Below are 21,002 nucleotides of genomic sequence, written 5' to 3'. Positions count from 1 at the left end.
TGTGAGAGAGAGAGAGAGAGAGAGGGTGAGGGAGGGGGTGTTTTAAATGCATAATCCAGACTTCTGTTGCTGTGTAGCTCTGTAATTTGGGACGTTTATCTTTGGTCAGCAGTCAGCTGAGGACAGTCCACACTGATCCACAACCAATTCAGTTTTGGACGTTCCTTTAGCTGAGATTAAGATTGTTGCTGTCTGCTTTCCGCGGCTCCAATAAAGTTAAGGTTTATAAGGGAGAGGAATCTTGGCCCTTGCTTCGGAGAGAAACAAGGCCTGTGCAAGGATTCATAGAGCAACATATGATAACTCTGCCCTGCTCTGTTACATTTACTGGTCTCTCTTCTCTTGGCCTCCCTCTCTTGCTGTTTCTCTGTACTCTTCTTTTCTAATCACTTGGATCTGTAACTTTAGACTTCTTAAAACATCAATATGCAGACCATCACACAGTAGGATATGATTTATTTGTTATGGTTAGAGATGAACAAACACCACTTTATCTTTCTATCACTGATATATCCCTGGGTTATTAGAATACCGAAGGGACACTGAAGGGTTAAACAAGAAAGAACACTGAAGGGTTAAACAAATACCTGAGGTCCTGTGTTTATCCTCAGTCTGATGTGAAGCAAACAGTTACGACTAAACAGTTTTGTGTAAAAGGCAAAACAGAATGCACAAAGCTTCAGTGCAGTGACCACAGGCTTAGCGTCTTTAGTGGCCAAAAAACAACCATTGCGCCATTGATAGTCAGCAGTGTCTACCCCTACTGAAACAGTATGATTATTGGTACTCTAATTATGGTCCTGTGTGTGTGTGTGTGTGTGTGTGTGTGTGTGCAGTTTTGCACATCTGCAGTGTTCACTGGTCAGAACCTGGCCCGTTGGCTGTGTAAATTAGCCGGGCAGGTCAGGCCCTCGGCCGATAAGGCAGACATTATTTATAAAAGTGCAGACACTCAAACCCATGAATCATTCACCATGCAGTTTGAAGAGTCCTCTGCACACACCGACGATACGAGTGCATTTAGAACCTCTTTGAAGAACCAGCTAAAGCCAACACAATAGTTACAACATATGAATAAAGTGTAAAAAGTGATGCTTACGCCCTTTTTACTTAATTGCTTTCAGTAAATACAGTCACTGTCGGAGGATTTGAAAGCACCAGTTGTCATCCATGAATACTTGAAGACACAGAAAATACTCCAAAAGAACCTTCAAACGCAAGCTCAGGTGTAGGGTCAGAATATCTTCTTACCATTAGAAATATGAATCCATCAAAATATATATATATATATATATATATATATATATATATATATATATATATATATAATCACTGCAGTTGTGGAGAACATCAGTTCTCAGATTTGTTTATGTTCAGAAGCACCACATCTTTTCAGGTATTAAAAGGAGAAAAAAGACTGATGTTTGTGCGGCTGAGGTTAAACTTGTCTAAGTTTTTATCCACTATTTGAATTACCACAGAAACTTGTTTAACTTTTGTGACCGAATTTAGAGTGGGTTCCTACCTAAATAACCTGAAACCGCAACAATAGGTCAATATGACCCCCCCTGTGGAGCAGGAATAAAGCAATATCCTCATCTCTTTTCATGATTTCTCTCCATGTTTGGAGGTCTGTTTTTCTATTTCTATGAACAGAGATGGAGGAAGCCTAGCATGTTTGACAGAGCCGCTTTGTTTTTTACTCCTTTACTGACACTGGGGCTTCATAAAAACATTACACCAGTTTTCAGTGAGGAAACAGACTGGAGAACTAGCAAATGGTGAGGAAATATCTGAATTTTATAAGAGTCTGATTATGAATGTCACCTTTAAGATGATCCTCTAGTAATTAACCAATCTTAACTAATCAAATACACTACTTCCCCATGGGAAAAAATACACAGATACCATCATGTCACACGTTATTTAATACATACATATGTGTGTGATATTGTTTTTCTATGCATTTTGGGCTTTTACTGATACCCTTCGATACAGACACCAATATCTCTTTAATAGCTTTAATAGCGCACAAGCTGAGCTTATTAAATATTTTTGCTCTGTAATTTGTGCAGTTGAGGCCCAGTGGAGATGACTATGCTTGAATTTCTGAGTCCACTTTTGCACTTGAGGTGTGTGTGTTTGGTAGGGCTTCAGATGTTTCCTCTGGGGTGTAATGCAGCTCAGAGCATCAGTGCAGGTCCTGGAGTGGAATTACACACACACACACACACACACACACACACACACACACACATCGGAGAAGAGATTTCTGGGTTAGCTGAAAGAGAGCACTCTGGTTGTGCCCTGCACTCTCAGCTGTCCGCTGAGAGCTTGAGAGCTGAGCTTGCATTATTGATGCTTTTACTGTTCCATCTCTCACACACACAGGTCAGGTTACACACACACACACACACACACACACACACACAAGCATACCTCGCCCCATCACTATCAGCTGAAAGCAGGACAAGTGTGTGTGTGTGTGTGTGTGTGTGTGCGAGAGAGAGAGACAGAAAGAGACAGAGAATTCTATCCAGTTACTCTTCCTGGATAAGTTAGTGATGCTGGTATCAGTTTTTTCATGCGTGACCCACGTGTCTATGTACAGGCTCACGCAGGCAGGTGTGTGAGGTGCATAAACGCTAATGTATAGATGTTCTGAAATTTCAACTACACAGCTTTAGGGCGGCATGATGGCGCAGCAGGTAGTGTCACGTTTCCAGGGACCTGGAGGTTGTGGGTTCAAGTCCCGCTCTGGGTGACTCTCTGTGAGGAGTGTGGCGTGGGTTTCCTCCAGGTGACTGTCTGTGAGGAGTGTGGTGTGTTCTCTCTGTGTCTGCGTGGGTTTCCTCCAGGTGACTGTCTGTGAGGAGTGTGGTGTGTTCTCTCTGTGTCTGCGTGGGTTTCCTCCAGGTGACTGTCTGTGAGGAGTGTGGTGTGTTCTCTCTGTGTCTGCGTGGGTTTCCTCCAGGTGACTGTCTGTGAGGAGTGTGGTGTGTTCTCTCTGTCTCTGCGTGGGTTTCCTCTGGGTGACTGTCTGTGAGGAGTGTGGTGTGTTCTCTTTGTGTCTGCGTGGGTTTTCTCCGGGTGCTCCGGTTTCCTCCCACGCTCCAAAAACACATGTTGGTAGATGGATTGTGGACGTTAAAGTTTCCGTAGGTGTGAGTGTGTGTCGTCCCCTGGCGCCCCCTCCAGGGTGTATTCCCACCTTGCGCCCAATGATTCTGGATGCTCTGGACCCAGCGCTGCACTGAACTGGATAAGGGTTACAGGCAATGAATGAATTAACTACCCAGCTTTAAATACGCAGCTAAGTAAGACTGCCCTCTGTGCTCTTATGAAATCGATTCGTCAATAGGATTGATCAGTTGTTTTTTTCTTCTCTGGTTTCTAAACAAATATCAAACAGAAAAAGACACCCATCCAAACTATTTCTACAACTGAGAGTGCAGATTTGATGAATATGTTCTCGCATTCATGTGTGTGACAGTGTGCTAGGTTCATAGGCCCTGCTCTGGTTGTACAGCCTCTTCACTCTCACACAAAAGGACAGGACAGTTTATCTCTCTCACGCAACACTTTCCACTCCTCCTTTTTCATCTCCTCCTGTTCCTTCTCTCTGTCCCTGATGGACTTTGCTCTGTATAGTCACATGTGAGAAGCTCTCCTGTCAGCCTCTGCTGGACCTTAATGTGTTTGTATTTAACAGTCTAACACACACACACACACACACCTGCCTACCTTAGCAGAATTCAACATGACATGTCTGGGTGTAAACCCTGCTTTATTATTGAACAGAATTTAATAATAATAATAACAGGATATGGATTAGTTGTTTACACAATGTGGTTCTCTGAGTGATTTCAGTTTACACATTCCTGGGACATGAATTCACCTGAGCCCTAAATGTAGCTGACATTTCCAGAAGTACTCTTTCCTCCTTTAGTTGCCTCAGCATACATCGAACCAGGAAATCTCAAAATTTAATTTTTATGTGTTTTTTGACACTGTCACTTTCTCTTATTGCTACAAGTCCATTATTGTACACTACAGCAGCGGTTCTCAAACGTTTTTAATATGGGGCCCCCTTTGTGGATGGTAAGTGCCACAAAGTGTCAAAAATATTAAGAAAAATATAACATCAATATTTTCTAGGAAACCATATTTTATAGAGGTCTGTGAGTGTTCTCCCTGTGTCTGCGTGGGTTTCCTCCGGGTGACTGACTGTGAGGAGTGTGGTGTGTTCTCCCTGTGTTTGCGTGGGTTTCCTCCGGGTGACTGACTGTGAGGAGTGTGGTGTGTTCTCCCTGTGTCTGCGTGGGTTTTCTCCGGGTGACTGACTGTGAGGAGTGTGGTGTGTTCTCTCTGTGTCTGTGTGGGTTTCCTCCGGGTGACTGTCTGTGAGGAGTGTGGTGTGTTCTCCCTGTGTCTGTGTGGGTTTTTTTCTTCTACTTCATCTTCTTCAACACTACTTTCATCTGATGGACCAGGCCCTTGTCTTAAAAGAAACTTGTCCATTTTGCTGTATATCTTCACAAAATTTACAGACCTGCCCTTAGCTTCTAGCAACGTGGCGCTGTTCTAAGGACAGACAACCTGCCAAGTCACTGTGGACGACTGTGAATTGTGATTGGCTGACAGATATGTTGCCCTGTGAAAAACTGGCGCCCCCTCCAGGATGTGTTCCTGCCTTGCACCCAATGATTCCGGGTAGACTCCGGACCCACCGCGACCCTGAACTGGATAAGAGTCACAGTGGGTCCAGAGCCTACCTGGAATCATTGAGCTCAAGGCAGGAACTTGGAGATTATACCAGTCTGTGTCATGATTCCAGTCCTTCGTAGTGATGTCTGGATACTGGACTTGATTTATTATTATCCATTATTATACTTTACAAATTATTATACTTTTACCTATGTTTGTCTTCAGTGAAGAGTAAATAGCTATTGACATTAAATTACAGCTTTGCAGGAGTAGCTGTTATTTGTCGTCTCTCTGTGTTCTGGAGCCCAACATTTTTGTCAAGTTGTTTAATAATAAAACAAGACTGTGGCTGGGAACATTGCAGCTGTAGAGGGAGTGTCTGAGCATCTAGCCCTGCCTCCACACTCATTAATAAGGACAGGGTGTCACCCATGAGTTCACATGATGCTTGTAGTGATTTAGACCTAGATGAGGCTGAATTAAGTCCCCTTTTGGGAGTGTGGCCTCAGGCCTGTAGCTTGTGTAACCACGGCAGTGGATTATAAGCCGTGTGGCTGTTAGAGCTAGTGGTGGTCTCTGTGTGTGTATGTTCACTGCGCTGGGCCACTGGTTACGCAGCGAGAGACAGCAGTGTGTGCCAGATGTTTGGCTCTCAGAGCTCCTAATACGCGTGCCTGCTTAATCCCTATGCTGCCGTGGCAGAGTAAACCAGCAGAGTTAGATCAGAACAAATGTTTCCTGGAATCTGTCCATGAATATCTCTCACACACACACACACTCTCTCTCTAAAAGATAATCATCATAAATATAAGCTCTTGCAATCCTATGGCTCATGGAAAGGAAATGAGATAGGAAATTAAACTGGATTTTTTTAGGTATCTGGAGTAGTAGTAATTAGGGCTGCCCCCTGAAAGTCGATGAGTCGAATCACCAGTCGGAGACCCTTCACTCAACAGAGATCCTTCAGGTCGAACACTCGAGAGTTTTTGTTTGTTTGTTTGTTTTAAACAGGAAAAAACATACAAAACATGCACAAGGGTCACATATTAATGGGTGGAGCTATCTGACGACTAGCTAAAAGAAATCCTTGTGAAAGCACGCGCTGGTTCACATTTGGGAAGCTGGAGGTGAGGGGTGGTAAGGTATAGTCTACATTGTAGGGTTCGCATCGACACGTTGCCTTTAAGGCAGAAGCATAAACTGGGCTTTAGGCTAACAACAAAGATGGACTGCTGGAGACAAAATGCGGATCGCTGTCCAAAGCTGTCCTCAGCAGGGTATGACCCCTCATCAGTCTTGGGACTTATACGTCGGCCCAATCTTTCGCTTTGGACCAGTTTCTTGTGCAGGAATTCAAATGACTGAAGAGAAGACGAAGGATTGTTTGTTCTTAAATATTTCAGAACGTAAATCACGTGTTTATTTTGTATATTTTCTTTGTTTATATCTAAGGTTTATTTATATTTAAAGATAAATACTGACGCCTAATAAACCTGCAAAAGACGATTTTGGGCTTATTTTTGTTTCATCTAAAACGGATTAAAACATTAAAAATAATCAGATCTTGAGTAATTTGGTTTGATCATTTAGTTTTTTAATTCATTTTTATGTTTAAAGGAAAAAGAAATGGGCGAATCCTGTTGAAGAACAGATGTCTGTAATTTTGTAAAAGACAGCGCTGTGAGTTTATTTTAAAGTGTCTCAGTTGTTGATTCACTTACACGTCAATGTTAATGTTGTGAAATAAAAAAAGACAGGCTACATGAGCTTATTTTAAACATAAATACACGCATGCTTTCTGTCTCGTTCCACAAATCCACACAGTGGTTGGAAATTTAAAATAGGCTGCATTTCAGATGTTTCCTCACAAGCAGTGTCTCTTCTACCGATGTTAAATGCCCAAAAATATATTCCAAGGTCTCTGTTGGATTTGACCCTCTTAACATGGTGGAAATCACCATGGAAACTCATGCAAATGGTTTTACTGATTGTCTGGAAAAAAAATAAACTTGAATGAATAGTCGAATCTTTGTATTGAACGGTCAAATCTGATTCGACTGACAAAAGTGAGTGGAGGACTGCCCTAGTAGTAACTGACATAGGCTTTTCCGTTTTTTTTCTGCGTAGTACAGTTCATGTTGTAGATTCCAGTATGAAACCAAAGGTTATTTGTCATGTGATTATATATTATTCTGCAGCATGGAATTGCATCCTTTATCGGCATGGTTTTGACAAAATACACAGGGTGTGTGTGTGTGTGTGTGTGTGTTCATCAGTGTTCTGTCAGTCCAATACCCAGCAAGCTTTATGACAATCTGTGATATAACCAATGGGAATATCCTCCGTGTAAACCCTGATGTAGAGGTTAAAAATGCAGTCTTGCTCATTATACCAGGCTTACAGGATGTTCACCAAGGTTTTTTACTTAATACCAAATAAATTAATCACAGATACAACACAACACAGAGTCTGTTTTATAGCCCTAACAAAGTTTACAATGGCAAGCTTGTAACAGTTAGAAGAACCATTTTGATGCCGTGCAGAACCCTTTTCAAAAAGGTGCTATAGAGGATTATCTAACCCTTTCATGATAAAGACCAATTAAGAACCATCTGTGAGGAGTGTGGTGTGTTCTCTCTGTGTCTGTGTGGGTTTCCTCCGGGTGACTGTCTGTGAGGAGTGTGGTGTGTTCTCCCCGTGTCTGCGTGGGTTTCCTCCGGGTGACTGTCTGTGAGGAGTGTGGTGTGTTCTCCCTGTGTCTGCGTGGGTTTCCTCCGGGTGACTGTCTGTGAGGAGTGTGGTGTGTTCTCTCTGTGTCTGCGTGGGTTTCCTCCGGGTGACTGTCTGTGAGGAGTGTGGTGTGTTCTCTCTGTGTCTGCGTGGGTTTCCTCCGGGTGACTGTCTGTGAGGAGTGTGGTGTGTTCTCTCTGTGTCTGTGTGGGTTTCCTCCGGGTGCTTCAGTTTCCTCCCACACTCCAAAAACACACGTTGTGTGTTTTTAAACATGCAAAAGACTCTTTACTAAAGAACCCTTGCGGAACCATCATTTTTAAGCCTCATCAATTACCTTCTACAACACATTTTTACTTTACTGAGTTCTAAGTACTCTTTAGACTGATAAGCCTCTTTCTGTCTTTCTTTTGTAGGTGCCTGCAACTTAAAGAGTAGTTTCTTTGGTTGAAGCCCTTTGGCTTCACTCTCACTTGGTGGGTGGCTGCCCATGCACACACACAGCACTATGGGAAGTTCCCCAGAGGTGCTGTCCTGGACGTCCTGCCCCAGCCTGCTGGTGGGGAAGCTAAAAGAAGAACTTAAACTCACTGTGGTGGGGGACGCCCTGAAGAAGACCAACCCCAATGCTTCTCCTTCCCCTCACGCCCCACCTGCTCCACCACCCCCACAGATCATCACAGACCTGGCCCCACCCACTAACCTCCCTGTCCCGCTGCAGCAGTTGCAGACGCCGGGCCGGGACGAGCTGGATTCAGGCCTGAGTGGGACAAGCCCTCCGTGTACAGCCCTGAGTGAGGACTCCACCAGAGAGCACGGTCACTTTGAAAACAGCGTTCTCCAGCTCCAGGAGCATGAAGACCCTGAGTCTCCCAGCTCTTGTGGACAGGGAGGGTGTGGCAGTGCTGGAGAGGAGGGCACAGAGGAGGGAGGGAATGGATGTCCGATGGAGCATGCTGAGGAAGGCATGCACCACCCCCACCACCACCACCACCACCACCATCCTGATGATATCAAACTGCAGTTTCACAGAGCTGGAACGGGAGGGGGGTTCCTGGAAGGGCTCTTTGGCTGCTTAAGACCTGTTTGGAATATCATAGGAAAGACTTACACTACAGAGTATAAGCTTCAACAGCAAGGTGAGCAGTCTCATTTTATTTTAGCATTATACAATGTGTCTAGGAAGTAATAAAAGCTTATACTGCAGCATACTGGATATGTCTAAACATTGCGTGCACACCTACTACTATTAGTATGTGAGGTGTTTTATAGAAAGTAATATGCCATAAAACCTCAGAAATCATAGAAGCCAGTCTGTTTTTTATTATTATTCATGACCGTGTTTATGCAAACGATGGTAGTTTTACTTATACAATAATAAACATCAGAAAAACATTACATTATTTACATTATATATAATACACACACACACACACACACACACTAGGCAGCCTGTCATTCTTTGTTGACATGCTACTTCTCTGGGAGTAAGCCATGCTCTAAAATAGCCTCCTGTCTGTGGATCTGTGTAAATGGGGTCAGATCAGCCCCTGACCTTCTGGTTTACCTTGCTCTCAGCATCTTCAGTTATGTGATGAGCAAAATGAAGAGCTTTTCCAGATCACAGCAGACCTGTGATAGTGACCTCTGTGTCACCACATCGATGAACCACATAGAAACATCAGCAACGTCAGAAAATTGCAAAAGTGTAACTGTAATTTTGATCAGTGACTTATCCGTTTGTTCCTTTGTCTATAGACATGTGGGAAGTTCCTTTTGAGGAGATTTCAGAGCTGCAGTGGTTGGGAAGTGGAGCACAGGGAGCTGTTTTCCTGGGAAAGTTTCGCTCAGAAGAAGTAGCCATCAAGAAAGTCAGGGAACAGAAAGAGACTGACATCAAACACCTTCGCAAGCTGAAACATCCCAACATCATCGGCTTCAAGTATGACCTGGTGGCACTGTACTGTTTGTAAAAGTTTATTTAAACAGTCTGGAAATCTCAAATGCTTTTCCTTATCTCGTGCTTCCTCTGATGTCGGCTGTATTTCTCTCTGCAGGGGGGTGTGTACTCAGGCTCCTTGTTACTGCATTATAATGGAGTACTGTGCTCAGGGTCAACTGTATGAGGTTCTGAGGGCAGGCAGGAAGATCACACCACGTCTTCTGGTGGACTGGGCCTCAGGCATCGCCAGCGGCATGAACTACCTGCACCTCCACAAGATCATCCACAGAGACCTCAAATCGCCCAAGTAAGCCTCTCTCAGGCCCCCACACACTCCAGAACAGGCCAATCGTGTGCTATTGCTTCAGCATCTAAAATGATTTACCTTAGGTTGAAGATTTCACTGGCTACATTTTCTTTATCACAATATATGCTTTTCTAAGTAAATGTTTTTATTTAATAAATGTGTTGCAGTGTGTACAGCCAAGACACTGAGACAGAATTATAAGACACACAGACAAAAAAAATGACGGGGGATGACTATAATATGACTATTATGTTTATATCGTACACTTAATTAGAAAAAACTGTTGTTGATTAACATAAAAATATACAAAAATGTCATACAGCTTATAACCTCCATCCATTCATTATCTGTAACCGCTTATCCAGTTCAGGGTCACGGTGGGTCCAGAGCCTACCTTAAATCATTGGGCGCAAGGCAGGAATAGACTCTGGAGGGGGCGCCAGTCAGGGCAACACACACTCACACCTACGGACACTTTGAGTCACCAATCCACCTACCAACGTGTGTTTTTGGACTGTGGGAGGAAACCGGGGCACCCGGAGGAAACCCACACAGACACAGAGAGAACACACCACACTCCTCACAGACAGTCACCCGGAGGAAACCCACGCAGACACAGGGAGAACACATCACACTCCTCACAGACAGTCACCCGGAGGAAACCCACGCAGACACAGGGAGAACACACCACACTCCTCACAGACAGTCACCCAGAATGGGAATCGAACCCACAACCTCCAGGTCTCTGGAGCTGTGTGACTGCGACACTACCTGCTGCGCCACCGTCCTAGCTTATAACCTAATCACCTGATTCAGCTGCCTTTGTTAAAGGTGTAGACTTTGACAGTGACTTTTGTTTATCACCATATTCTAAATAGTTTAAAAGAATCATCTTATTGTCATCTTTCATAAGCTCCAAGGCTATTGGATGAAATGGCCAGAAAGTGGCTCAGGAATGGGGTTGGGACAGCACACGTTCTTGGAAATCAGAAGGGCATGATGTCTTTTCTAAGCATATGTCAGATATGTGAGAGTTATTTCTGTGTCAAAACCAGAATAACCTCTTGAACTGGTTTCAAACATATTTTAGTTCTGGTATCAGCATCGATCTATAGCTGTCAGTCATATCTCAAACTTTAAAGCAACCATTACTTGTCATCACTCACGTAATGTAACGTAATGTAAAATTTCCCTTTTTGTTTTTGGGATTACTAGAAATATCCTTAAAATCAGTTTCACTTTTAGAAACATAATCAGGTTGAAGGAGGATTTTCAACTTCACCCAAGATACATTTCTGTAAAGGGTGCACATGCTTAAAAATGTGTTCCATTTCTGTGATTATGATGGTGTGACGTCAGGGATTTACCCTCCTAAATGTATTAAAGTGTTGAACAATATTATTATTATCGTTTCTCTGTTTCTCTACAGTGTGTTGGTCACTCATAATGACGTTGTGAAGATCTCAGATTTTGGGACGTCAAAAGAGCTAAGTGATAAGAGCACAAAGATGTCATTTGCTGGTACGGTGGCCTGGATGGCTCCAGAGGTGATCCGCAATGAGCCCGTGTCTGAGAAAGTAGACATCTGGTAAGTATCGGCCCAAGCACTGAGTTCAAAAAGTCGAATGGTTACATATCCAGCAGTCCACACCTTTTTGGAAGCAGACCTTGTCACGAGAATGTTCTGGCACACTGACATTGTGTGTTTAGGGTTAATTATTGTCAGAAGGACATTTGAGCCAAGAACGTAACTGAATTGCCAGCTTTCTTTGACTCTGATTGTACGTAGGTGCAAAGGTGTGCAAGTCTTTGCAACATAAACATACTTTCTCTGTTTCCCCCTCTCCCCCCACAGGTCGTTTGGAGTGGTTTTATGGGAGCTTCTGACTGGAGAGATTCCTTATAAAGATGTTGACTCTTCAGCCATTATTTGGGGTGTTGGGAGTAACAGCCTGCACCTTCCAGTGCCCTCCACTTGTCCTGATGGCTTCAAGATACTCATGAAACAGACATGGTGACTACATACGTTTTGTACAATACAATCTATTCTTTAAAGCATTTGTACATAGTATCTGCTTACAATTGTGTACCAAAGTCTCAGGGCATCGTGCCTTCGGAGGTCTTTGAAAATAAAATATTATCACCTTAGTTGTCATATGAAGCTGAATTTGGGTTATACTTAGCAGTTTGCTGTAGCAAATTGTTTCACAATCTATGATAGAACTGGACATTTACTCCTCAGCGTTCAAGACATCAGCATACAACTAGTGATATGTTATGCTGTTTTAAGGCTAAGCAGCTCTATGAAAGTGTCAAACAAATAAATACAGTGGAGTCTGAGTTCCTAACTTGTGTTTATTGATAGTCAGAAAACATGTTATTTCTTACTAATTGAAGGAATAAGGTTTAAAAGACCGTTGGTCCCCCCCCCCAACGGTGTTCTGAAACTCTAATAGGCGTCTTGCCTGTGACGTAGATGGTGGACAACAACTCTAGAAGCTGCACTTAATTTAATGCAAAATGACGAAAAGGTGTGTTGTTTTTGGCTGCAATCATTCAATGTACAGTGGGACATCTGTGAACAAATGGCCCAAAGATCCCAAAATATCCAGAAAATGGACTAAATTTGTCAACTTTAAACGGGCACTTTGGAAAGGACCATCCGCTCACTCCGTTATCTGTAGCTCATTTCACTGGCGCTTTTCCAACAATATGGGCATGTAAGGACACCAACGAAAGGTGTTCAAGAGCCTCTGTAACATGGAGGTAAACAGGGTAAGGACACTCACTTCGCCTGTTTTAGTTGGTGTTAGTTAACGTTAGCTTGACTCGCTAAACTCGGTGGCTCAGATTATACTCGGCTACGTAGCTGCATTACGGAGGTTTATAGTGTCGGATGAATTCGAGTTCGACTTCGATCACATTTACAAGAATAACGGTACCTCTACATTTGAGTTTAGCTTATTGCTAGGCTATTGTCATGAATAATGTTGGTTATTTAGCTAGATACTGTCATAACAGTCAGTCATAACGGTGTTTTACCGCGGCGTTGTTCAGCTGTTGTCCACCAGTGACGTCACGGTTGCGTTCGAGACTTTCCGTAGCGAGCTCGGGTTTTTTTTTTTAGGGTTGCGTTGGGTCCGGAGCCTACCCGGAATCACTGGGCACAGGGCAGGTACACACCCTGGAGGGGGCGCCAGTCCTTCACAGGGCATGTCAAAATTTGAAAGCAGAAAATTATTAAATTGCTGAGTTTATTTTGTTGCATCTTGCCGGTGATTCACAAGGCATTCATAATACTTCAACTGGAGCGTGCCTCTGAAAAATCTCAGTTTGAAGAGCCGTGTTGCTTAGGGTGACCAGATCTGAGATGGTGAAAAAGAGGGGGGGGGTGAGCTCTCGCCCCTCGCTTTTCGCTGTTTTGGCATGTGCTTTGCCTGACATAAACAAGGAATGCCGATGTGCAGACTGACCAATTAAATGTTTGCAGAGAAGGTTATCGACCAATAACGGTAGCTCTACAGTCAGACCGTCCAATCAGAAGATTTTAGGCTACTTCACCACGCCCCCTTCTCACTCAAGCGAACCAATCGGAGTAGGGGAGGGTGGGACTAGTTTGTGAACGAAACTTCTCGAAGTTCTATGTAAGCTCTAGAAAAACAAAACCCCGGACGTTTGTGAAATTCCGCCTGGACATTTTTTTAAGTCTAAAAAAGAGGACATGTCCGGGTAAAAGAGGACGTCTGGTCACTCTAGTGTTGCTTTAACACTACGCCCTGTTCCTGTATCCCAACAAGAATTGACACACCCCACCCCTGGAAAACAGAGGGCTAGGGCTAACTCAGGGGTCTCATCCACAGCAGGCTTATCCACAAAGGACTGGTTTTCATTCCAACCAAACAGGAGCACACCCTGTAGAACTGCTTAGAGAAGGAGACTAGTTGATCAGACAAGTAGAATCAGGTGTGCTCATGCTTAATTGGAATGAAAACCTGCAGCCACACCGGCCCTTTAAGGATAAGATTGGTGACCCATGGTCTAACGGCAAGAGGTAAAACGGGATTGGAATTGAGGAAGTGGGCAGTGCAGTATTAGAAAACTAATACTGTTTTTACATTCGCTGTGTTTTTGTGTGCAGGCAAGGTAAGCCCAGAAACAGACCGTCCTTCAGACAGATCCTGCTGCACCTGGACATTGCTTCAGCAGATGTGCTGGGAACTCCACAGGAGACATACTTTAAATCTCAGGTGAATATATGTAAATATTATAGTCACACACAAAAAAAGATAACTTTGCTAATTTAAAGATTGTGGTTTCACTTGCTAATTTAGCTTCGACTTCCTGCAGACCTTGTAGATTCACAGATGCACTGCTTGTTGTGCCACTGCAGTATTAGAACCCGTAAATTCCTCAACGAAGGAGCATGGACTTTAACATTTGTGTGTGCGTTTGTCTGTGTGTCTGTATGTGTAGTCGGAGTGGAGGGAGGAAGTGAAAAAGCACTTTGAGAAGATAAAGAGTGAAGGAACCTGTATCCATCGTCTAGATGAGGAATTGATTCGGCGCAGGAGAGATGAACTCAGGTGAGGCAAAGACAGCATTAAATATAGTGTATTCAAGCACATTTTCTTCACATTACAGATTAGTTTCTTATATTTTTTTATCCTCTCTCTCTCACTCTGTCACTCTTCTTATGCTCACAGACATGCACTTGACATCCGGGAACATTACGAGAGAAAGCTGGAGAGAGCTAACAACCTGTACATGGAGCTCAGTGCCATCATGCTGCAGCTAGAAGTGCGGGAAAAGGAGCTCATGAAGTATGTGTTGACTGCTTGACTACTCTCTTGGTTTTAGCCTGAAATTATACAACTCTGTTACAGATAGACGCTCTATAGCCCAACAGTCAGAGGTTATTCATTTAAGTCTAATTACCTCAGGGTAAATTCAACAAGAACAAGCATTTTTCATTTTATGGTGGTCCTTCAAAATATTAATTCATTGTCTGTAACCCTTGTCCAGTTCAGGGCGCCGGAGGGTCCGGAGCCTATCCGGAATCACTGGGTACAGGGCAGGAACACACTCTGCAGGGGGCGCCAGTCCTTCACAGGGCAACACACACACTCACGGACACTTTTAAGTTGCCAGTCCACCTACCAACGTGTGTTTTTGGAGCGTGGGAGGAAACCGGAGCACCCGGAGGAAACCCACGCAGACACAGGGAGAACACACCACACTCCTCACAGACAGTCACCCGGAGGAAACCCACGCAGACACAGGGAGAACACACCACACTCCTCAGTCAGTCACCCGGAGGAAACCCACGCAGACACAGGGAGTACACACCACACTCCTCACAGAGGGTCACCCGGAGGAAACCCACGCAGACACAGGGAGAACACACCACACTCCTCACAGACAGTCACCCGGAGGAAACCCACACAAACACAGGGAGGACACACCACACTCCTCACAGACAGTCACCTGGAGCGGGAATCAAACCCACAACCTCCAGGTCCCTGGAGCTGTGTGGCTGCGACACCTACCTGCCCAAAAACTCTCAGCAGTATCACATGACTTCTGTAGACACACCTTCAATTTGACTAGGCACTCCAGGCCAGAGAGTGACCTCTTTGTATTGTATTATTATGTTTAATTTTTTTTTCTGAAACATCTGAGAAGCCACAGGATGTTTTCCTTTGAGATGATGTACGGTGCATATTTATGTTTCTGTTTATTTTAAATGAGTATCTCGTTTTCTAAAAGTGTGGAACATTTACCTAATACTGTATTGGGAGATATTTCTTTTCAATTCATTGTCTTTAAATTTAGTTTTTCTCTACTAAGCAGAAGAGAACAGGCTGTAGAGAAGAAATACCCCGGCTCCTATAAACGGCACTTGGTGCGGCCGATTGTCAGGCCCAACGCAGTGGAGAAACTCATAAAGAAGAAAGGCAGTGTGAGCCACAAACCTGGTGCACCAATTCCCAAGAGGTAACCGGGCAATTCAGCAACTGTTCTTCACTCTTTTAACATTAGAAGTTCAGTCTTGCCTGTTGTGTAAAGTCCTTATGGTTGTGTTTTATTAATTTGAACATGTATTAATGGAATATCATTTTAAGATATTTAATTAATACGATGAAATTAGACTGCACAGCTGACAAACAGCAGCAACCTTAAGGCATTTGTTTTTTTAGTGCCTTGCTTTTGTATGTTTTCAAACGTAAGCCAGTGATTTATTGAGCAAGTTTGAGGTAAATTCATTCATACGTTCTTTTTTTAAAGTATCAGTACGTTTTTCTGTGCACCGTAGGCCTGACCTGCTGCGCTCTGATGGGATCCAGAGTGTGGAACCTCTCCCAGCCCCCTCTCCTCTTTCAGGCAGCCCCAAGGTTTCCACTCCTCCAGGGAAGGCCAGATACCGCAGCAAGCCGCGCCACCGCAGAGCTAACAGTAAGGGTAGCCACAGTGAGTTTCCCGGGGTTCTGAAGCCCAGCAGCGGGACAGCTGAAGAGCAACAGCCCTTACAGCCTCAGAACTTCCATCACCATCATCATCACCACCATCATCATCATCCCCAACCTCCTCCGGAGACTCCCCTCCTGCCTCTCCAGAGCAGAGAGAATGCTGTGGCTACATGTGCCAACAATCTCCGGTATTTTGGGCCAGCTGCAGCTCTGCGCAGCCCACAGAGTGACCACCTGCAGCGACGCGTGTCTGGTTCCAGCCCTGATCTCATCTCCACTACAATGGATGCGGATTCACGGCAGTCAGTGGGTTTAGGACCGGGGCCACTTTGCCCCTGCTGCCAGGCTCACCCCTTCCCTGGCTGCCTGCACTGCCAGGAGACACCCCCAGCCCCCAGCCATCCAGAGCTGCCCCATTACTCTCTGCTCAGGACATGCGAGGGCTCTCCAGCAACAGCAGCATGCACGACTGACAAAACATCGCACGGAGAAGGCCAAGACCTAGCTGAGCACCCACAGCAGGCGTCTCCACGAAACAGCCTGACCAGCAGCGTGCCACGCACACTCAGACCCCTCCGCAAGGTTAGTCTTCACGAGAGCTAGACTCGATTTCAGTCATTCAGTTCTGCAGCCATACACCAGAGGAACACCAGAGGATTTCTTCAAGAAGCAGAATTTAGGAATTATAAGAGGTGTCTTAATTTTGGACGTAAAGCCTATGGGTGCATTAGGACCTTTAACAGGATCAGCATTAACCCCCTGGGGTCGAAGAATGCCCTGGCGCGTCAAATGCGACCATTCGCGATGTTTCTATTAATATCTTAGCGATAGCACAGCGCAGAAATACAGTTCAAACACTCTGTGAATGTGCAGAAACTGCTCTTTCGATCACGTTATCACCACTGTACATCCCGAGTTACCAGCCTACGAATAAGTTTAAGACACGCCTCCTCTGACTCTCGCCGCGTCTAAAGACTCTGATAACTATTTCAATCACCAAAACAATTCATCCACACGAGGAAAGGGATGTTTTCACAAGAAATAAAGATTTTCTAAAATCAGATTTAAGTTTTTCAGGGTTAAGGACAGATTACCTCTTCATAAAATGCTGTAGAGCTGAGCTTGTTCTGAACGTTTTGATATAAAACATGTGGGCGGTATAATTATAATACTAGTGCTTTATCTCAATTTTCTGAAATTCCTCTTTAAAGTCCTTAGACCCCAAAGGGTTAAAAAGCTGTTTCTTATTGAATGAGTAATTTTCAGCCTTTTACTTTGACACAATAATGAAAGAAGTTCATATGTCATTGTTTCCTGTGCTTTAGCTGCACATTGTCTTATCTGTTACCTGGTAACAAACACATTCTTGTGACATGGAGCTTCAGAGGAAGCTGCAGAACAGTAGCGTTTTAAAATGAATGATTGATTTATTGATTTATATTTGTCTTAAGTTTTTGAGCTAAACACATGAACTGATCAAAAACGTATGACGCTGACTCCACTGCCCTCTGGTGGTGAGGAGATGTTAAAGGCATTCTTAGAGGCTGAGCACCTCGTGGCTTGTAACACACACACATACTCACCCATTCAAATTTCCACACAGAGCACGTTTCACACTGTGCACCTTTTGTTAAGAGTGCTGTCAAATAGTTATTCAAGCAAGGCCTAGTGATAACACCAAGAAAGAGATTTAAACAAAGGTGTGCCCTGAAAATCAAGAGAAGACTAGACATTGCTTACGTCCGGTTACTGCCCACTGGTACACCTGTGAATGTATGTGTCCAAGAGAGTAAATACATCGGTAATGTCTTGTTGTCGTGTGTGAGTGAGTTCACAGTCTGTTTCCTTGTCAGGCAGGGGATGACTCATCTGAAGAAGAGGAGGGAGAGGTTGACAGCGAAGTGGAGTTTCCACGGAGACAGAGGTAGATGATTGCTGTGTGTTTATTAATAATTGACAATCTGTATTCCCTGTGTGAGCTCTGACATTTGTTTGATGTCCTACGGGGATTTCAGAAGGAGCTCACTCCCTGAAGCTACTATATGGAGTTTTTAAATGTACTTTATTATAATACGATATGCATTGTAATGCATTGCTGGCAGACGTAAGAAAATAAAGGTCCTGCTGTGCATTGCCAGGTGTTGCACTCTGAATGTAGACAGAGAGCTTATTATACAGAATAAACTCCATTTGAGGATGCAGTAGATGAAGCTTTTAAAGGAAGAAGCTGAAGTACGGTGCCTGAGGTGAGAGAATAGGGAGAAGAGCCGTATGTGAAGATCGTATCTTCTGTTTACTTTGAGTTAGTTGGACAATAAAATGCATTCTTTCATTCTTTTTCTTTAATATTTGAAGTCTTTTTAATCCTAAAACATAATGTCCCTATGTGGCTCTCCTTCAGGCCTCACCGGTGCATGAGTAGTTTCCAGTCGTACTCCACCTTCAGCTCTGAAAATCTGTCCGTGTCCGACGGAGAGGAGGGCAACACCAGTGACCACTCTCATAGTGGCCCTCTGGAGGCTCTGAGTGCCAGTCAGGAGGAACACCTGGATGAGCTGCTCTCACACACACCTGAGATCCCTATCGACATCTCTACACAGTCTGATGGTCTCTCGGACAAAGAGTGCGCCGTGCGCCGGGTCAAGACCCAGATCTCCCTCGGCAAACTGTGCGCCGATGAACACAGCTATGAGGTCAGCAAGTCCACCGAATTTTTAACTAAAACAGTAGTGGAGCTAAAGTACATCACCCACTGAAATCAATAACAGCAGGCTTTGAAACTGGTTCACACCTTTGTACATTTTTACTGAAGTTTTTCATACGAGAGCAATTTAAAGTGCTTTACAGACAACAACAGTTAAATTAAAGTCCAATAAAACAATTAAAATATTGCAGTAAAAGGAAATACGTAAAAAGTAAAATGATTAAAACTATTTAAAATGATACAATAAAAGAAAAGAACTAAAGGGCTGTTACTGAATAAAAAGTGCAGTGTGTTTCAGACCGAGCTGTAGCTGCTCAAACTGGAATGTTTCAGTCTTGATTTAACCTTCCTCCCGTGTCAGCTTTCTGTTACTATCTCTTATGTTAATGGGTCGGTTTTGAACCGTGTCTTAAATCAGCCATAAGACCCCCTAAAAACAATTAATTATCAACCCGTTTGTTTCTTTCCTGACCTCTTACGTGTCTTACATGTCTGTCTTTCCTTGTTTTGTGAAACAGACAAAGATAGAAGCCTCTAAGTCAGGGGTCGGCTACCTTTACCACTCAAAGAGACGTTTGGACCCGTTTCACACAGTAAAGAAAACACTGGGAGCCACAAAACCCTTTTGAAATTCTAAATGAAATAACACTGAAATAACAGGGTCTTTTTTTGCCTTTGTGCTGTGTATAAACAAACTACACTGTGTTACATTTATGAAATCAATGAACGACTGCAGAGAAAATGAAATAACATTTCTGCATGCAACAAAACATTTTTAACTCCGAAAAAAAAGACGTTGTGTTGACGGTTAAGTAAAATACTCAATGTCTATTTGAGTCCTTGTTGTAATGGAGAAAAAAAAACGCCGAACTAAAATTATCCACTGGCAGCAAACAACACTGCTGTCCTCTCTCTGCGTGCCGTCATTATTTTACTGGCGCCGCGCAGTCAGCTGTCAAAACGTTCAAGAAACCGCACACTGACGGGTGTCGCACGTTGGAAGTTGTGAGGTGTTTTAAGAGCGACAAACATATTTTAAATATTAATCGCCATAATCTTCATAGAATTACATTTTGAAAATGAACGAACAAAAATAAAATACATTTTAATTAAATACTCATTAATTATTTTCAAAAGCTGAGCTTTTGAATCAGGGGGATCAGAGGGATCAAAGAGCTGCATGCGGCTCTGGAGCCGCGGGTTGCCGACCCCTGCCCTAACTGAAGCTCGAGTGGTTGTAGGAGGAGCCAGCTGTAGGCTGTTGGTGTAGAGTGTGTTTATGAGTCCAGATTTGGCACTTGTTTTTGTTTTTTCTGATTTAAAATTACACCTGGGTCGAAATTGACCCAAACAACAGAAAAGACATAATTTTAATAAGAGCACTTTATAATTTAGTAAAAAAAATTATTTTGTTTAAATCAAAGTTACCGACAATGCAATAAACACATTTATGGAGCACTTGTCTGCGTTTAAAACCTAAAACGGGTCGCTCAAGACCCTACCACAAGAGGAAAGTTAAAAAAAACAAAACAAACAGAATTAATTATGAGTTAACAGTTATTGTGTTGTCCATGTTGTGCCCCATTTAAACAGAAGCAGCTTTGCACACGTGGAATGACTTTCCTTGTGATGTTTTCACTCAAACTATATATTAATCTTTTAAACTCACATTTACAGCCATTTAAAGTCATTAAAGTAAAAGTGTGTTTGTAAAAGGGTTTACTCTGAACAGCATCAGCTGCAGTGTCATGACTTAGGCATGCAGTCTGCACAGTGTTTACTTGCGAATTAAACATTTTTGGCACTTGTTAGATCAATTCAGCCAGTGCCAAACGAAAGAAGGACGCAGAGAAGAGTCGGGAGAAACCAGACAGTTATAAGCAGGGACTTTTGTTCTTCACCAAATCTCAAATTTGAGACTGATTTATTTCGTCTTCACAGAGGAAAGGAATGAGCTGAGAGCCTAAACACAGCTGATGTTTTAATAAACACGGAGCACCTGGGGTGGTAAAATCACCCGGTCGGCGGAAGCCTAAAACAGCTCGCTGGCTACTGACTAAACTTAGACTGCACCAAATAAGGAAACGAGGTAAAAAAAGAAAAATGTTTAAATAAAATTAAATCCACAAGACTTTTGTGAGTACT

The 21,002-nt window shown here is 43.5% G+C and overlaps 1 protein-coding gene across 3 annotated transcripts in view; it reads left to right on the top strand.

Annotated features, from left to right (window-relative positions):
* si:ch211-45c16.2 (mitogen-activated protein kinase kinase kinase 13) overlaps positions 1–21,002 on the top strand; it is a 55,911-nt gene that overhangs the window by 29,483 nt on the left and 5,426 nt on the right. For 2 of the 3 annotated variants that reach the window (XM_066686472.1, XM_066686473.1), the window contains 12 exons: positions 7,854–8,576; positions 9,196–9,379; positions 9,495–9,686; positions 11,116–11,274; positions 11,542–11,700; positions 13,825–13,933; positions 14,160–14,269; positions 14,390–14,506; positions 15,534–15,680; positions 16,000–16,735; positions 18,007–18,077; positions 18,555–18,846. In XM_066686472.1, coding sequence (XP_066542569.1) covers positions 7,928–8,576; positions 9,196–9,379; positions 9,495–9,686; positions 11,116–11,274; positions 11,542–11,700; positions 13,825–13,933; positions 14,160–14,269; positions 14,390–14,506; positions 15,534–15,680; positions 16,000–16,735; positions 18,007–18,077; positions 18,555–18,846 — 2,925 coding nt within the window. In that variant the 5' untranslated portion in view covers positions 7,854–7,927. The remainder of the gene's footprint in view (positions 1–7,853; positions 8,577–9,195; positions 9,380–9,494; positions 9,687–11,115; positions 11,275–11,541; positions 11,701–13,824; positions 13,934–14,159; positions 14,270–14,389; positions 14,507–15,533; positions 15,681–15,999; positions 16,736–18,006; positions 18,078–18,554; positions 18,847–21,002) is intronic. The other variant, XM_066686474.1, reaches the window with a different exon arrangement.

This window comes from Hoplias malabaricus, chromosome 12 (assembly GCF_029633855.1).
Source record: "Hoplias malabaricus isolate fHopMal1 chromosome 12, fHopMal1.hap1, whole genome shotgun sequence".
Taxonomy (NCBI): Eukaryota; Metazoa; Chordata; class Actinopteri; order Characiformes; family Erythrinidae; genus Hoplias; species Hoplias malabaricus.
This window is presented reverse-complemented; position numbering and strand designations above follow the sequence as displayed.